Source organism: Gossypium arboreum, chromosome 10, assembly GCF_025698485.1.
Source record: "Gossypium arboreum isolate Shixiya-1 chromosome 10, ASM2569848v2, whole genome shotgun sequence".
Taxonomy (NCBI): Eukaryota; Viridiplantae; Streptophyta; class Magnoliopsida; order Malvales; family Malvaceae; genus Gossypium; species Gossypium arboreum.
The window spans coordinates 7,437,075-7,454,513 of record NC_069079.1 but is presented as its reverse complement, the minus strand read 5'-3'; the positions used below and the strand labels follow the sequence as shown (position 1 = coordinate 7,454,513).

Below are 17,439 nucleotides of genomic sequence, written 5' to 3'. Positions count from 1 at the left end.
CAGGCTAAATTTATAGATCTTATCACCCTAAGTAGTAGGGAAACAGATCGAAGGCAATGAGCCTTAAACCCCTAAGCAGTAAGGTAACAGGCTGAATTTACCATCTTATCACCCTAAGTAGTAGGGAAACAGATCGATGGCGATAGGCCTTAACCCTCTAAGTAGTAGGGTAACAGGCTGAATTTACCATCCTATCTCCCTAAGCAGTAGCAGAGTAGATCGAAGCTACAAATCTTCTCCCTGAAATGGCACTGGAGAGGCTCGAAGCCACCATTCGTATCTCCTTGAAGTTCCAGCGGAGTAGATCAAAGCTATAAATTCCTTCTCCCTGAAATGGCACTAGAGAGGCTCAAAGCCACCATTAGTATCTCCTTGAAGTTCTAACGGAGTAGATCGAAGCAGCAAATCTCTTCTCCCTGAAATGGCACTGGAGAGCCTCGAAGCCACCATTCGTATCTCATTGAAGTTTCAGCCGATTAGATCGAAGCTATAAATCACAGATCTTATCTCTCTAAAGTTGCGGTGTAATTGATCGAAGCAACAAGTCGCAATGGACTAGAATGAGGCTACTTGAAGAAGAGGAGCATTAAATAAGTCAAGACTCGACGAGACCGGGCAAAATTGGTCTTTCTTAAAAGTCTTTACTCTGTTTTTGTTACACGATAACGAGCAAAGAGGGGCAGCTGTACAGCCCAATTTTGGCCCGGGCCTAACAATAACCCAAATAAGCCCAAAAATTAAACCCAAAACCCAATCAACAAAACCCAATACCCAATACCCAATTAAACCAAACCTAAATTAACCATAACAGCCCAAATATAAAAAAAAACAAAGAAAACCCTAAATTAACCTAGATAGCCGCCGCCCTAAGTCTTCAGCCAACTGCCCTCTGACCTACCTGCCCCACCGCCATTTTCGACATCAGCACCACCACTATGCAGCCATCCACTTGCACCTACAAAACCAGAGAAGAAGTGACAGCAATCATAAAAAAATAGATTAAAAAGTATTGTAAATGGCTATAAAAGCCATTATAAACCAAAAGCATTCTCTCTGGACATTTTTTTTTGAATAAAAAAATAGCAAGCAATACAAAACAAAGATAACAACAAAGCCATTGGAGAAAAAAAGAAAGTTCAAAATCGGGTTAAAGTTCTCATCTTTTCTTTTCTTTTTATTTTTTTTTCGAATCTATCTCTTTCTATACTTATATTAAGATATATCAAAAATATATTAAAAAATATACAAAAAAATATTAAAAAGAGGTACCTTTTGAATTTTCGCCACCGTCTTGTGATGGTTACAATGGCATGACACTATATGGCGAGCTCACGAGCTTGGCCTGGGGGGGAGGTACTTCAGAGAAAAAAAGGAGGGAGAAGTTTTTTTTTAAAAGGGGTGTTGAAATGATTTTTTTTGTGTGGAAAATTCACTTAAATAGAGGGCCAAAACGACATCGTTTTGGCTTGGGTCCTTAAACCCCAAAACGGCGTCGTTTTGAGCCTTAACCCACAACTCGACCTGCTCCAGGCAAAGGATTCACGTGTTTTCAATGGAAAGGCTAATTGCACTTTTAGCCCTTCCGCTTTTTTATTGTTTTGAAATTTAATTTTTCATTATTTCTAATTTTACCCTGCAATTTATTTTGGTTTTCATTTTGGTCATTCCTTAAATCCTTATGCTGCGCGTTTTGAAGCGAGGGGTTATTGCCCATTTTAGTCCCTCTTGGGTATTTGCGCATGCAATTTAGTCCTTTTCTCTTTTATATATTTCTAGATTTCCCCAAACTTTCTGTTTTGAATTCAATTTAATCCCCTTTTTAATTATTTGGTTACTTTACTATAAAATTAGTTAATTTTATTATTTTTACTATTATTATTATTATAAATATATTATTGTTATTATTATTTACATGTTATTATTTCTTTTCTTTTATTATGGTATTATTATTATTGCCATTATTACTGTTTTTATTTTTATTTTATCATTATTATCATCTTATTTTATTGTCATTTTACTACTATTATTATTATTTTTATATTTTTTATTTTTTTACTACTATTATTATTAGTATTATTGTTATCTATTATCAATATAATTATTACTATTATTTTTTACAATTATTATTTCACATACTATTGTTACTATTTTTGTTATTATTATTATTATTATTTTTACCATATTATCATTTCCTATTTTTATATATTAACATATATTATTATTATTAATGTACTATTATTTCCTATAATTATTATTATTACTAATATCACTATTATCATTTTTATTACTATTATTATTATTTTATTATTACTTACTATCTAACATATTGTTATTCCTTTTATTATTATTACCATCTTATTACATTACTATTTTTCAAATTGTTGTTACTATTATTTTATTATTATTTAACACATTACTGTTATTACTAAATTTTCTTTCTTACTATCATTGCATTATTATTATATTTTCATCTATATTTATTTTCTCATAACTTAGTTATTTATATTTCTTATTCATTCATATTTTCGTTATTATTATGCTTTAGGCATTATGTCTATATTAATATTTAGGTACTAATATCGTATTTTACTATCGTTATATTTTTCCTATCATTATCATCACTATTACTACCTTTTAAATAGACTTTCATAATCTTCATTATTTTACTACTAGTTTTTTAATTTTCAAACATTTAGCTCATTTATTATTTCCTTTCTTATTATTCGCTTGATGCATTCATTTTATCTTTTTTTTTATCGTTATCATTCACATTCGTGTTTTTGTTTATTCTGTTATGCTGTCAATTTTTATTTGTTATGCATTCTTTATTATATCGTTTTATTACAAATTTAGGTTTTACCCAACCCAATATTAATTCTTTCATAAAGGTAATATTTCGTATTTGAAAATTCGAGAAAATCGTGCCCTAACTTACTGGGTTTCGATTTTTTTCATTCAACCTAAATAACAGAATATTCCTTTAAACCGTGATATGATTTTTTTTTTGCTTACTTTCGGAGGTATGAAGTGTTGTGCCCCAACTTACCGAGTATGAGATCTTATTACCTCGAGATAAGATTTTGGTAAATAAAGGCAATGTTCGGTATTTGGAAGTTCAATAGATCATCCCCTAACTTATTGGGTTTTGACTTTTCTCGTTTACCCTAAATAACCGAACATCCTTTTAAAAAGTTAAAATACATGAATTTTAAATAAAGGCAAGCCCATTCTCAAAGTTCAAGATGTCGTGTCCTAACTTATTGGGTGTGACATTGTATTACTTCGAGATGAGAAGGTCTTTAACATCCGTTTTAATTTATTCGATAATTTTAAATTAGCATTAATACAAAGAGGGATCGTATTTTAAATTCTTTCAAGTTTTCAAATCTTTGACGCTAAGACACTAATTAATCAACTAGGTACCAATAATCAACTAGGTACCAATTTTGGGCATACCGAGGGTGCTAATCCTTTCTCGTGCGTAACCGACTCCTGAACCTATTTTCTTGATTTGCGTAGACCAAAATCGTTGTTTAAATAAGTCAAACCATTTATTAAAAACAACCACTTTTACAAGGTGACCCGATCACACCTTATCAAAAAAGATTGGTGGTGACTCCTCTGTTCGTTTTCATTTTCAAAAAAAAATCGATCCCCGTTTTTTCAAAAAAAATGGTTTCGACAATGTTCATTTGTGTTGGACTGCTTAGAAGATGCTGGAAGTTTTCTTTTAACCAAGTAAATTTAATATAGGTTAATCGTCCTTCCTCGTCATTGGGGGGCACCCTTCCAAGTAACCGCTCGCTAGTGCCCCATGGATCAGGCACTCTTCCAAGCCCGGTCACTGCTTCGCCGTTTATAGATAGCCCTAGTTGGACTGCTACGTCTTGCAATGTAATAGTTACCTCCCTACACGGAAGGTAGAACATATATGTCTCTCAGCACCATCTTTCAAGTAAGGCCGATATTAAAACGGCCTGTAGCTCAGATATCTGAATGTACGCGGCTACCCCAAAACCCGCGACATTCAAATACGGTAAAACTCTTCGATCGGGAAAATAATCAGGATCATGCAACAGGGGTCTCACAATTCGGTACAGATCTTACGTTTATAGTAAATATATAATGTTATATTTCTCGTTTAAAAAAGAATTTAAAAGAATATCTAAAATTAAATAAGTCATTTTATTTCCCGTTTACCTTATGCACATTGGTTGCAATGTCGTTGTTGTCATTTAAAATAATATTAGGATTAGGATCTATGGAGTGATCGGCGATTGTCGACAGTGGTTGACGGTGAACGGTGGTTTTCGAAAGTGTTTGGAGGTGCTCGGTGGTCATCGAAGTAACCTATTTATAGTGGGAGACCATTTGACTAAAGTAAGGGTAAAATTGAAAAAAAAAAAAAATTGAATGTAAGGCCGGCCATTGGAAGGCCAAATTGGCATTGTGTCAATGATACAGGCCTGACGCAAGAAAGGTCATTTCACCTTCTTTTTTTTTCATTTCATTCTAGTTTCATTTGCATTTCATTTACATTTACATTTCATTTAAATTTTCTATCTTTCCATTTAAATTTAATTTTTCTCATTTTAAAATTTTTATTTTCATTTTAGTATTTCTTTTCATTTAAATTTATAATTTTTTTTAAATTTCATTCCATTTCATAATTATCATTCCATTTTATATACATTTAACATTTCATTTAATCTCATATTTCATTTAACATTTCATAACATTAATTTTTTCATTTAAATTTATTACTTTTCCTAATATAATTTTTTTTCATATTAAATTTTTTCAATTCATTTCATATTTTTCATATTAATTAAAAGTAGTCTCAATATCGAGGTCATTTAAATTTTTTCATATTTAATTTTGTCAATTTAAATTTTAAATTTGTTAAAAAATCTCATTTTATTTAATTTTTTGAGTTTTTAAGCTGACACCCCATTTATCAAGCCTGATAAATGTTATTTCGAATTTTTTTCTCCCTTGCTACAGCTGACCATTGCCAGACCATTTATCAGCTTAGGCCTAGGCCTGACTTAGGCCAAGCTTGCCACAATAGTCACCTCACTTTTTTTTTTGTCATTTCATTTCATTTCTATTTTATTTCATTTCATTTAGATTTTTTTTCAATTTTATTTTTTTCTCATTTCATTTATATTATTTTTATTTAAATTTAATTTTTCTCATTTCATTTAAATTAATTTTTCCTCATTTCATTTAAATTATCAATCTTTCCATGCAAATTAATTTTTTCTCATTTCATTTAAATTAGATTTTTCCTCATTTCATTTAAATTTATCTTTCTTTCATTTTTAATTTAAATTTTTTCTCATTTCTTTTAAATTTAAATTTTCTTCATTTCATTTAAATTTATCTTTCTTTCCTTGTAAATTTAAATTTTTCTCGATTCATTTATATTATTTTTGTTCATTTCAATTTATTTTTTCTCATTTTATTTAAATTATCTATCTTTCCATGTAATTTTCATTTTTTCTCATACCCTTTATCTAATTTTTCATATATTTACAATGTTTTTACAAGAACATGCGCTCAATAATATATCATTCGTTATCTTGGAGTCCAGCATTACGAGACGATTGACTGGAAACATAGACACGATGTGGGCATGTTGATCGGTTGTGTCTTGATGTTCGACACACAGTGCACAGTTTGGGTTCACCCGTCTCCCTGACATCCATGTAATTTTGAATTCTCGTCGATTGTGGTCGATCTTTAGAATGTCTACGGAGACTACAGTCAGGCACCATCTCGAAAGTAGACGGTGGAACTTCCCAGTTTAAGACATCGGGCATTACAGGAAATTTGTTCCCCCATATACGCAATGTGCGTTGCAATGTGTAGATCTCGTCTATGAATTGTTCAACATTTAAGTTTGCTCTCGCACACGTTGCATGACCATACGCACATGGATGTCGAAGAGTCTGAAATATCCTGCACTCGCATCGCCTGTTTCGCAGATCAACTACGTACGACCTAGGTGGAAAACCCGAACGACGGCCGATGTACTCTTGAACTCGAAAAGTCTTCAAGTCGCGTGAATACAATTCTGCGTTCATTGTTTGTACCCTTCAACTATTTACTGCCATGGCCTTTTAGACAGCCTCAACGTTCACGTGTCTGGCCTCGATCTGCTTAGCTTGTCTCAACCCCATCCTAGGCATCAACGTAGCCAACCTATAGAATGTTGTCGAGAAAATAGTAAAAATTGGGAGATGGCGTGTGCGCCTCAATACAGAGTTAACCGCCTCTACCAGGTTAGTCGTCATCTGCCCATACCGAAACCTTTCATCGTAACTTTAAGTCCATTGGCAGTTCTCCATGCTACCCAACCATGTTCGAAAATCTGTTGGTAAAGATGACATCTAAGATTCAAGCCTCGCGAACCTCTGCCTGAATCTTTGCAGTTCTAACTCATAAGTTGCATATTTAATTTGAATCATCATTTTAAAAACAACAAAAAATTTGAAAAGTAATTTTTGAAATAAATACAAACAAAATTTTTTTACCCATGTTCACGAGTTCTTTTTTCCAATATTTATTCTTATAATGTATGTGGAAGTTTGTCACGATGTGTCGGATGCAATAAATAGATCTCCACGGAACCCTCGATCGCCTTATCGCAGTAAGTAATCCTTTCGATCTATCTGATATAAGGCAAATGTTGTCTTCTCTGACAACGTGCCTCCGCAGATTTTTGAGGAAAATTTCCCAAGACTCGAACCAATCACGCTCCACAATGGCGAAAGCAATCGGAAGTACATTTCGGTTGTCGTCTTGTGCAACAGAAAGTAGGAGTATTTGTGTGTATTTACCGTACAACCATATCCTGTCCACCTACACCATCGGCTTGCAGTGAGGGAAAGCCCTAACATACGGCTCGAAAGTTCAAAATAATTGATGAAAAACTCGTTTCTCCGACTGTATCTCCCCGTTTGGGCTTTTATACGGCAGTGTTTGCAAATCAATCATTATCCCGAGTACATACTCCTGCATCCCGGCTATCCACCCTTGAAGCTCGTTGTATGACGCATTCCAGTCACCATACAACTTTCACATCGCCATTTGCTTGCTCACTATGCCTTTCGGTACGACACTTTACACTTGAATAGAGCTTTCATGTACTCAATAAGGATACTTTATACTTGAATCGAGCATGCATGTCCGCAATAAGGACCGACACCTACACGGTGGGCAACTCTTTCACCAAAGGGATGATGCAATTGCATATAGTTTTTGCATCTAACTTTCCATAGTCTTGCGACATATGAGCGGACGTGCATGTATGTGGACCTTCTAATTTTCCTTATCATCCACATCTGTGCCCGCTGCATTAACGCGGCTCTGACACACCATTTATAACCACTTCACGTTTTCTAACATTCTCCTACATGCAAAGACTGCATCGACTTCATTACTTTATAATCCACACCTAACTTTAAGTTAAGTTGTTTTATAGCATGTAAACAGTCTTTTTTTTTATCGAATTGTTGTCATACAAATAACTCTTCAACCCCGAATTCATCATCAATTAGGTGAGCCGATAAAATATTTGTATATTCCGGGAACTCGCGTACAAGATCCGCATCAAGATCCACGTTGGTCATGAAGGACCCTGGATTATTTCTTATAACTATACTAGGGCCCGTGTTCCCGGGCGAATAGGGGTTTGCTTTTTCACCCTCTATCGGCCCTTCTTCATTATGTCTTTAGGGATGTCATCCAAATCGGGGTCACTAAAATCCTCGTTGGGATCACGGTGGGACTGATCATCATTATTGGACCCTTCATCACCATCTTCTATGGTGGCCAACACCTCTAGATGGTTCTCTAGACGAGGACACGAGTTTGAGATGTTATACGAACATCCACCGGTGTTTGGACTTTCGGGAGTTGGCATTAACCTTCCAAAACCAGATTGATCTTCCTAGGAGACGTTAAAATCAAAATCAATTCCAGAGTGCTGGCTTGCTAAAATAACTGTCGAAACCATTTTTTTTAAGAAAATGAGAATCGACTTTTTAAAATTAAATGTGGAGTCGCCACCAATCTTTTTTGCTTAGGTGTGATTGGATCACCTAATAAATCATTTTATTTCATTTAAAATGCAATTTTGGCCCACATAAATTCAAAATGGGTTCGGGAGTTGGTTACGTAGGAGGAAGGGTTAACATCCTCACTACGCTCAAAAATTGGTACCAAATTGATTAAATGTTGTCCTTATGTCTAAAATTTTTAAAAAAAAGAATTTTGAAATATGATTTCTTTTTAAAACATTGAGTGACTCAATTTGGTCGTTAAAATTCTCTCGTTTCGAAAGTATGCAGCATCATATCCAACACGATTGGACACGATCCTTTATACCTTCAAAAATACGATTTATTCTGACTTTCATACGCTAAAAAAAGAAAGGATATCCAAATATCTAGTTCAACGAAAAATCATACCCAGCACGGTAGGGCACAATTTTCTGAATTCCTAAATATCGATATTACCTTATTTTGAAATCTTTGAGTAATAAAGAAAATTAGAAATTAGCTCAAAACACATTTATTTGTTTTAAAATAAGATGAAATATTTAATGTACTACAAAGAAACATTTGTAAAAAAAATGAATAAACATGAGATGATATGTATACCAACCACAATTAATAAATCCAACAATTAAATACAACTATTCTAAGTAAGATGTGACAAAATTCTTAATTATAGATGGAGAACAATTGATATTACAAATAAAACAATGAATAAATAATATACAACAACAATAAACATGGCACAATATGATCCACAAAACATGTACAAAATAAAGTGGAAATTAGAAGTCAATGTAGTATAAGACATTTTCAAAATAATGATAAATTAATGAACACATAATATACATAACATATAAGTTGACAAATCTACATAAAAACTAGGGATATATAATTATTGAAATAGATATTATAGAATAAAAGTTTGAATCAAATTATATGTAAAATATTTTAAACAAAAATTCCTTTAAAATTGACAATGTACATGATAACTTAAATAATATATAAAATATGAAAGAATAATAAAAAAATATGAGAAGATATAATACACATAATAGATTTACAAAACATGCATATATAAATAAATTTAGGAATAATTATTTGTAAAAATAGCATGATATTAATAATACATATAAAATTAAGTCAATCTATAAATTATACACATACCAATACATAAATGAGATACTATATAAAACATAATGTAAAGAAACATTCCAAAATAATAATTTTATAAATACAAAGTTTAAGTTCCTAAAATAGTTTTATATATACATAAAGAAAAATACTTGGTGAATCATAAAGCAAGAATAGAAAAATCTACTAAAGTAATATATGTATTAATATAAATAAAAATATTTAAACAAGAGGTTATATAAAAGTATTAAAATAGCTTAATGTAAAAAGAATTTTAAAATGATGATTTTATAAAAACAAAATAAAATTATTAAGACGGCTCAACTTATGTACAAAAATATTGTGAACTTCAAAATAATAGGTATTATAAATTGAAAACTCAATGAGAATAATATGTATACTAATATGTATAAAATATTAAAAAATATTATGCAAAACGTAAAAATAATAAGATAAAGGAAATCTCAAAATAATTGTACAAATGAAAACAAAAAATCATTAAAATAAATTAATACATACAAAAATATTAAATGTATTTTAAATTAGTAAGTTAAAAAAACTAAATTAAAATTGAGTTAAAATAAGAGGGACAATTTAAAAAAATAAAATAAACTACTAGGATTAAAAAAAGGACCCTTGCACAATGAGCGTAAATTCGCAAGGACTAATGATGAAAATTTCCCTGACCCAAAACGTTGCGTTGAAGCGAGGGTTACATTGCAACAACATTCAAACTTTAGGAAATTTAAAAAAAAAAACTAAAGTATTAATTGGAACTAATTGCATTGCAATGGAAAAAGAGAGGACCTAACTTGAAATTATCCCTCTCCGCTGAAACAAGCGGATCCCAGGGGTACAGAAAACGGATCAAGTAGGGCATGCCTTCACGGCACCATTTCAAGGCTACATAAACATGCCTTAAACGGCATCACTCCATGCTGTCAATTTAAAGCTTCTTGAAAGCCAAATGTTTCAACAGAACAAATTGAAAAAGAAAAAACCCTAGAGGTTTGCTCCTATTCGGCCACCGTTCATCCTTCATTCCAATACCACAACGCTTTTAGATCCCCCTTTCGACTTCAATTTCAACAAAGCGAACAGAGATCCATGGCCGATTCGCAAGGTATGAATTGCTTTTCCCTCTTCTTTGTTTTAAAATACCGATGATGAAAACAATGGAAGGAAAATAGATAAAAATGACAGAAAAATTTAAAAGACTAAAGAAGATCACCTTTTCAGAAATTGTTTTCGAATTTTTTCTATTCAGTATGCGTATAGTATATGTGTGTATGCGTAATGTGCATAATTTTACAGAGATGAAATCGACGACTTTTTATAGCCAGATTTCTTAGAATAAATAAAAATAAAAATTACATTTATTTGCTGTATTCTGTTAATGGTTCTTCTGGTGTATTCTTGTGCAGATTTAGCCGTACGGAGGAGTGGGGAGACATGCGAAGGAGGCCGTGCGAGGAGCTGCTCGTGGGAGCCCAACTCTCTAGCATATTCAAGACGCTTCTGGTGCTCTCGGCTGCTGAGCTTCTTTTTGGGTCCCGTATTTGGGTTAGGTTTAGGATATGGGTTTATAAATTTGGGTTAAAATTGTATCTGGGCTGGTATAAGTTTTTTGTTTGGGTCTGAAGATTTGTAACAGGACATTGATGATGGACTTTTATTGGTTTTTATTTTAATTTATTTTTGTTTTTGTTTATTTTTTATTTTTGGTTTTTCTCTAGTGAGCCCGAGCGAAATGGGCCAATTACAACAACTTGAATGAGATCCGGTTCAGCTATCTTCGCGAACAACTCAACCGGGCTGGGATTTTCTATCTTAGGGGGGCAATAAATTGCTATCATTGTTCCTAGATCATCATCATCTTCAAGCTTTATTTTTGAGAACTTTAGAGGATCAGTTGAAACCGAAAATTTGTAAAACAATATCAACATTTGCTTTCTGCAACGGGTTGCTATCTTTGTACTGATTTTTTGTTTTAAATCCGCCAGCGAAACACACTTGTTGAATCTCATTCCTATTTTTTTCCGACTTTGAAATACATAACCTTCTTCAGTTGTATTTATCATTTCTCCATCAAAATGAACATAAACAAACTAAATTTGGGAACTCATCTTAAAAAAATTTTACTTCCTTCTTGACAAAGAAAAAACTAAAATTTTTAATCTCTCTTTTCAACTAATAAAGCAAAGAAAAAGCAAACAAAAACTCAAATGAAAGATAAAATATCTATATATATCTGATGATAAATTTGGTGCCGGCCATTACATGACCAGCACCAATTTTTTTTTACATCTCTGGTGCCGGCCATTAGTGTACCAAAGTAAAAAAAATTAACTTGGGATAGGAAAAAAGTACCTGGTGCTGTCCAATACATGCCTAGCACCCAAAAATTTGAAATTTTTTTTTAGTTCGGTGCCGGGCATTAGAAGGCCAGAATCGAAAAAATTGCATTGGGACACAATTTTTTTACTAATCAAGTGTCGGTCATTACAAGGCTAGAACAAAAAAAAAATTTGCATTGGGACACGAAAAAAGTCTCTGGTGCCAGCCATTAGAAGGCCAGAACCAATTTTTTTTTAAATACTGGTATTTTTGTATACTAATATGATATGATTTAAAAAAAAAACCTTGGTGCCGGCCATTGGGTTCCCAAAGTTAAAAAATTCAATTTTTTAAAGCCTGACACAATCATCAGGCAATCATGGGGCCAAAACACTAGGTGGTGCCGGCCATTGGGTTCCCAAAACTCCATTCTACTGTTCATTTCAGGTCATTTTGGTTATTGTTTTTGAACTTAAGTCATTTTTATAAATATCAAAAAATTTTAGGTCAATTTGGTAAAATAACCAAAAGCAAACCTAGCTTGAGCTCAAACGTTTTAGCCTCTGCATGCTAGAAAGCACTCTAATAGACTACAAAAAATGAAGAAATTATTGGTAAAATAACATATCTTTTATGTATATGTGGAGACAAAATGGGTGTGGCCTGTGGGAAGGGCTTAGTTGTCCATATGATGAGGATGAATGGGCACCCGTTATGCCATGTTGGACCACAGCCAGAGTAGAACATAGACATATTTCAAAGGTAGCCTATGTTTCAGTCAACAAATTGTCATTTCTCTTTCTTCAACTTGAAGATTCCATTTCCACACCTTGCCAGCAATTTTGTTATCACTTTAGGCAACTGTTGGATTTGGTGTGTTTAAATGTAAATATTTATTTGTATATTTGTAATTTATATCTGTTTAAAAATTTAGAAATTTTATAAAACCTTTTATAATTTATGTAATTTTTACGAATTTTCATTTATTTTATATCATTTTCAATTTTAATTTTCTAAAATTTAATCTATTATAATTCACCACATGTCATATATTGATAGAAATAATTAATATTATTATTGAAATTGACATGAATTAAATTACTTTTTTTAGAAATATCAATTTGTTCAATTTTAAAATTGATAAAACCTAGAGGGTATTTATACTTATTTTTTAAAATATATGGATTTAAGAAAATAATTTGTGGAAGTAGTTTTTTTTAATTAATGGATTAGCTTAATACATATTTTCGCCATTATACTCTTAAAAATTAAAAAATACAAAAATCATAAAATTTCCTTAAAGAATTTAAAAAAATCAAAATTCTAAAAAAAAACTCGTAAAAACTGATTGCTGCTAGACATGCGAACGTTTGGATTGGAAATATTGCAGCAAAAAAATATAATATTAAGCAGTGGTGTCCGTAAGTATACGGGTCAAATTGTAATATAGTAAAGTGTTACAACGAAACATTTCGGGAAGTATTCCGAAGATCGTACCCAAGGGAAGTTGAATTAAACTAAAAATCTCTTTTCTACACTAACATGGTTAAACAGTAATAAACTAAAATTATAGTACGAAAATCAAACTGAAATTAAATAACAAAAACAACATAAACTAAATTAAAACTAAGGAGGACAATTTAACAATCAAAATTAACTCAATTAAACAAGCAAAAGATTAACTCACGTCAGTGTTTTTAATTAACTTCAAATTTTGGGTTTTATAGCATTAGCTATTAACTAACCAGTTATTATCTTTCAGCCTCTAACTAATTAATTAATCAATCGATACTTACTTATCTTTTGACCTTACTTTCTTGATCGGGATAAATTATGATTTACTCAATAAACTTATCTTTCGACCTCGTTTATCCTAAATTACTTTTTAAGGTTGTCAATCCAAGGGTTTATTCACACATAATTTAAACCAACTAATTCAAATAAAAACCCTAATTCTTTTGTTAATTATTCCCACATTTGATTGTTAATTTCCCTAAGGAAATTAAATGGATCTAGCTGCAATTTTCCCTAATTTCATATTAAACATGCAAAGTAAATAATTAAATAGAAAAACAGAATAAAGATATTGATCTGTTTCGATATCAATTTGCGTGCGAAAGCCAAAATTCCTTTGAATTACTGATATAATGTCGATTATTATTGAAAACCAAAAAGAAATTAATAGAAACTCAATAAATGAAAACTTGGATCTAAGTTGAATCCAAGTTAGAACAAAGGAAAATTTTGGTTTATGAAAATAAATTACTAAATTGAAATAAAACTAATACTGCAAATAAACTTATAAAAATCTAATCTAAAATGGCTCACTCGGCCAAGCCCCTTTAAATTTAAGCTAAATATGAATATTTTTAGCCAAATGTTTTGCCCTAACCAGGTCAATTAAAAGTCTTAAAGCTGAATAAGATGTGGTGCAGTCCAAAACACCCTTGACTTATTTTTGCATTCTGTCACTCCAATGTCGTGACATTGTACTTCATGGGTGACTTTATTCGCTTCGAAATGCGGTGTTGCGGCACCACATGCATGTGTCGCGACACTATTGTTGTCCTTCGTATTCTTTGCCTGAAAGCAATGCCCTGTACACTAGATCGACATGTTAGTCTTTCCCTTGGCCTGTTAGGTCATTCCATAGCCAAAATATGCACAAAAACACTTATTTTACTAAAATTAAACATAAACTACTAAAATGAAAAACGTAACAAAATAATCTAAAACAACTAGAAAATAAGCTCGTTAAGTGCCGAAAAGACTCTAACTTGCCATAATGAATTGTGGTGGATAACCCACGTATTGAACAAAGATGAGAGGAAGTTGGATTCACTAACAGAATTGTGCATATATGTTGGCTATCCTAAAGGAACGAAAAGCGATTTGTTTTATAACTCAAAAAAGCAAACAGTTATAGTGTCGACTCATGTTACCTTCCTAGAGGAAAGTTACATGAACAAATTTAAACCTTGAAGTAAAGAAGTATTCGATGAACTTTCGGGAAATACACAAAACCCTACAATAATAATTCCGAATTCAACTCTTAATAGTAGAACTGTAAACGATCAACAACGTAGGAAGTTTCATAGTAATGGGAGGGTCTCTCATAAACTTGAGTTTTTGTAGTCCGGCAGAAGTCTTTTTAACACTAAGTCTACCGAACATAAAGATAATGACTCACTCACATTTGACAAAGTGATGCAAAATGTTGATTTTAAGCTCTAAGAAATAGTTAAGAAAGCTAAGATGGATTTTATGAAACTCAATTCAGTGTGGGAATTTTTAGACTTACAGGAAGGGATAAAATCCATAAGGTGTAAGCGGATTTACAAGAAGAAAAGAAATGTGGATGGAAAAGTTGAAACTTATAAGGTCAGACTTGTAGCAAAGGGGTATACTCAAGAAAAAAGATATTGATTACGTGGAAACCTTCTCTTCGATTGCCATGCTCAAGTCAATCTACATATTATTATTCATTATAGTGGCTCTCAGTTAAGAGATCTAGAAGATGGATGTAAAAATAATGTTTTTGAACTGCAATCTTGAAAGGAGCATCTATATGATGCAACCCACTAGATAAATAGCTAAAGGAAACGAATATAAAGTTTGCAAACTTCTTAAATCTATTTACGGACTTAAGAAAGCATCTTGCTCATAGAATCAAAGATTTGATCAAGAGATCAAAACTTTTAGATTTGAACAAGAATTTGATAATGCTGGAAAAAATCTGTAACACCCTCAACCCGATCTGATTCACTGGATCCAGATCTTAGGTGTTACATTATTATTACAAACTTATACATGCTTAAGATACAATATTTTAAAGAAATACATCTTTTTAGTAATACTACCCAACAGAGCTGCGTTTAGGTGAACAATGTATACAAAACTTGCAAAAGTAATTATTCATTACATTTGTTTATATTGTCCCACTTATTTAGTCTCTAAGTAATATTACTGAGTTAGATTATTTGGCCAACACAACTCAATCATCTTAAGGCTTATAAACAAAATTTTGAGACTTGTACAAAAACTTTTCTTTGACATGCTTATGCCACCCCTATCTCTGTATGCATAAGTGTCCACTTCGCCACTCCTTTGGCGCAACCTTGGCATTGTTCCTCCTGACGTTTCCTTTACCTAAGATGTAAAACATGAAGGGGTAAGTTCGAAAAAACTTAACAAGGAAACCCTATTTTACTTGAGCCCTTATTAAAGGATTTCTTCATTTTCTCGTTCACAACTTTGTCCCTACCGATTGTACAAACTTCTCTATAACCTTCTGTATTGGATTTTCCTTTAAGGCTAATCCACACTTGCTAATTCTCAGAATACCATGTTCGTCACTCATTCAGAGCCCGCCCATAGGCGTTGTCTTTAGATGGTCATCATGAGAACTGTTTTTCATATTATGCCACAAAGGTGTTCCCTTCCAAAGATAGTCACAGAGGCGTTCCTTTCAGAGTCTCACCATGAAAGTGTCCTTTGACAAAGGTTGCCACAAAAGCTTCCTTCTAATATAAACAGCCACGAAGGTATTCTTACAAAAACTGCCATAAAGGCACTTCTTTAGGTTGCACCACAAAGGCATTTCCTTATAGATTACCACAAAGGTATTCCTTATCAAAGATTTGCCACAAATATATTCCTTTAATAGAAATAAAAACAAAGGCTTCCTTTTAACAGAGATAGCTACAAAGCCTTACTTATATAGAAGTTGATGTTTTTGACGATAGAGATTTGCCTAAACTTACCGTCGTGAGGTTTGTCCCTCATCGCTGGTACTCACTTAACCATCCTTTACATATTTCGTATGATGCTATGACCCAGCCATGGTCTTATACTATATGGTCTTTAGAGTTCCATGGACTTTTCCTTTAAGAGATTCATGTTTTTAGTCCCGAAGGACCCATTTAAATGACTTTAGAGACAGACACAGACACTTTATACAGACTCATACTTAACAGACTTATTCATGAAAGACACAATCATGCTTTCAGACATTTTTTACATGCATATACTTTTGTTCTTATTAGAGTCATAGAGTCATGTTTTGTTAGTTTAAGTTTCATACTTGGGTCACTAGGCACAGTAGTATCTAGAATACTAACTTACACGTAAGAGTCAGTCTAGAAACTCACCTAGTGGTTACGAATAGAAAATTTAACTCTAGTTTCATTAGTTGACTTGGTATCGCAGCAACTATTGCTTAATGGAATAAAAAAATCTCATTAAGACTTATCTGTTAACCCCTAACCTTTCTTCAACTTACAAACCCGTATGGGTCTTATTTTCTCCAAGTACTCCTCTAAAGTTATGTTTTCTTAACAGGGAGGTCTATAAACCTTACCTTGTCATGAAGAAATTACTAGTGGAGTCCAGGATCTCAATCTTAGCAGGAAGAAATCCCTCTTCCTGCCTCTCCAAACAATAATGTTAGAAGAGTGAAGAATGACTTCCTTACCCTATCCAGCATATCAATTTATATAACCTATAACCTTATTACTGAATTGTCTTATCAAGGTCTTAAACTCTCGAGAAACTTAATTGAATATATATTTCTTTTATAACTATGCAAGTTTACGTCTAGTTTCTACTTAACCAACTTATTTTATAACTTAACTAACACGGAACCACAGTTACAGTGTATACTGTATCGCTGTCGTAAGGTTGTACCTTAGAAGTCATTTCACTTAACCATAATTTCTACTCATTCTATCCTAAAAACATAATATAGAACCTTTATCCTCTTATGTCCATATTAGATTTCGCCCGTTCTATACGTTAAAAGTGCTTTTGGGCGAATACTACTTTGTCAAACATTTTCTTTTTATCTATGCACCAGTCCTTATGTTTTACAATGTTGAAGCATCGTAGGCATGCTCAAGAAATTCTA

General features: G+C 32.4%; 1 protein-coding gene across 1 annotated transcript; it reads right to left on the bottom strand.

Moving 5' to 3' along the window:
• Nucleotides 1-782: 782 nt before the first annotated feature.
• LOC108487749 (uncharacterized) lies at nt 783-6,089 on the bottom strand. The gene is made up of 3 exons (XM_017792112.2): nt 5,693-6,089; nt 899-955; nt 783-793 (listed from the first exon to the last, which is right to left on the bottom strand). Exons 1-3 carry the CDS (start codon nt 6,087-6,089, stop codon nt 783-785), a joined length of 465 nt encoding a protein of 154 aa, XP_017647601.2.
• Between the last annotated feature and the right edge of the window lie 11,350 nt (nt 6,090-17,439).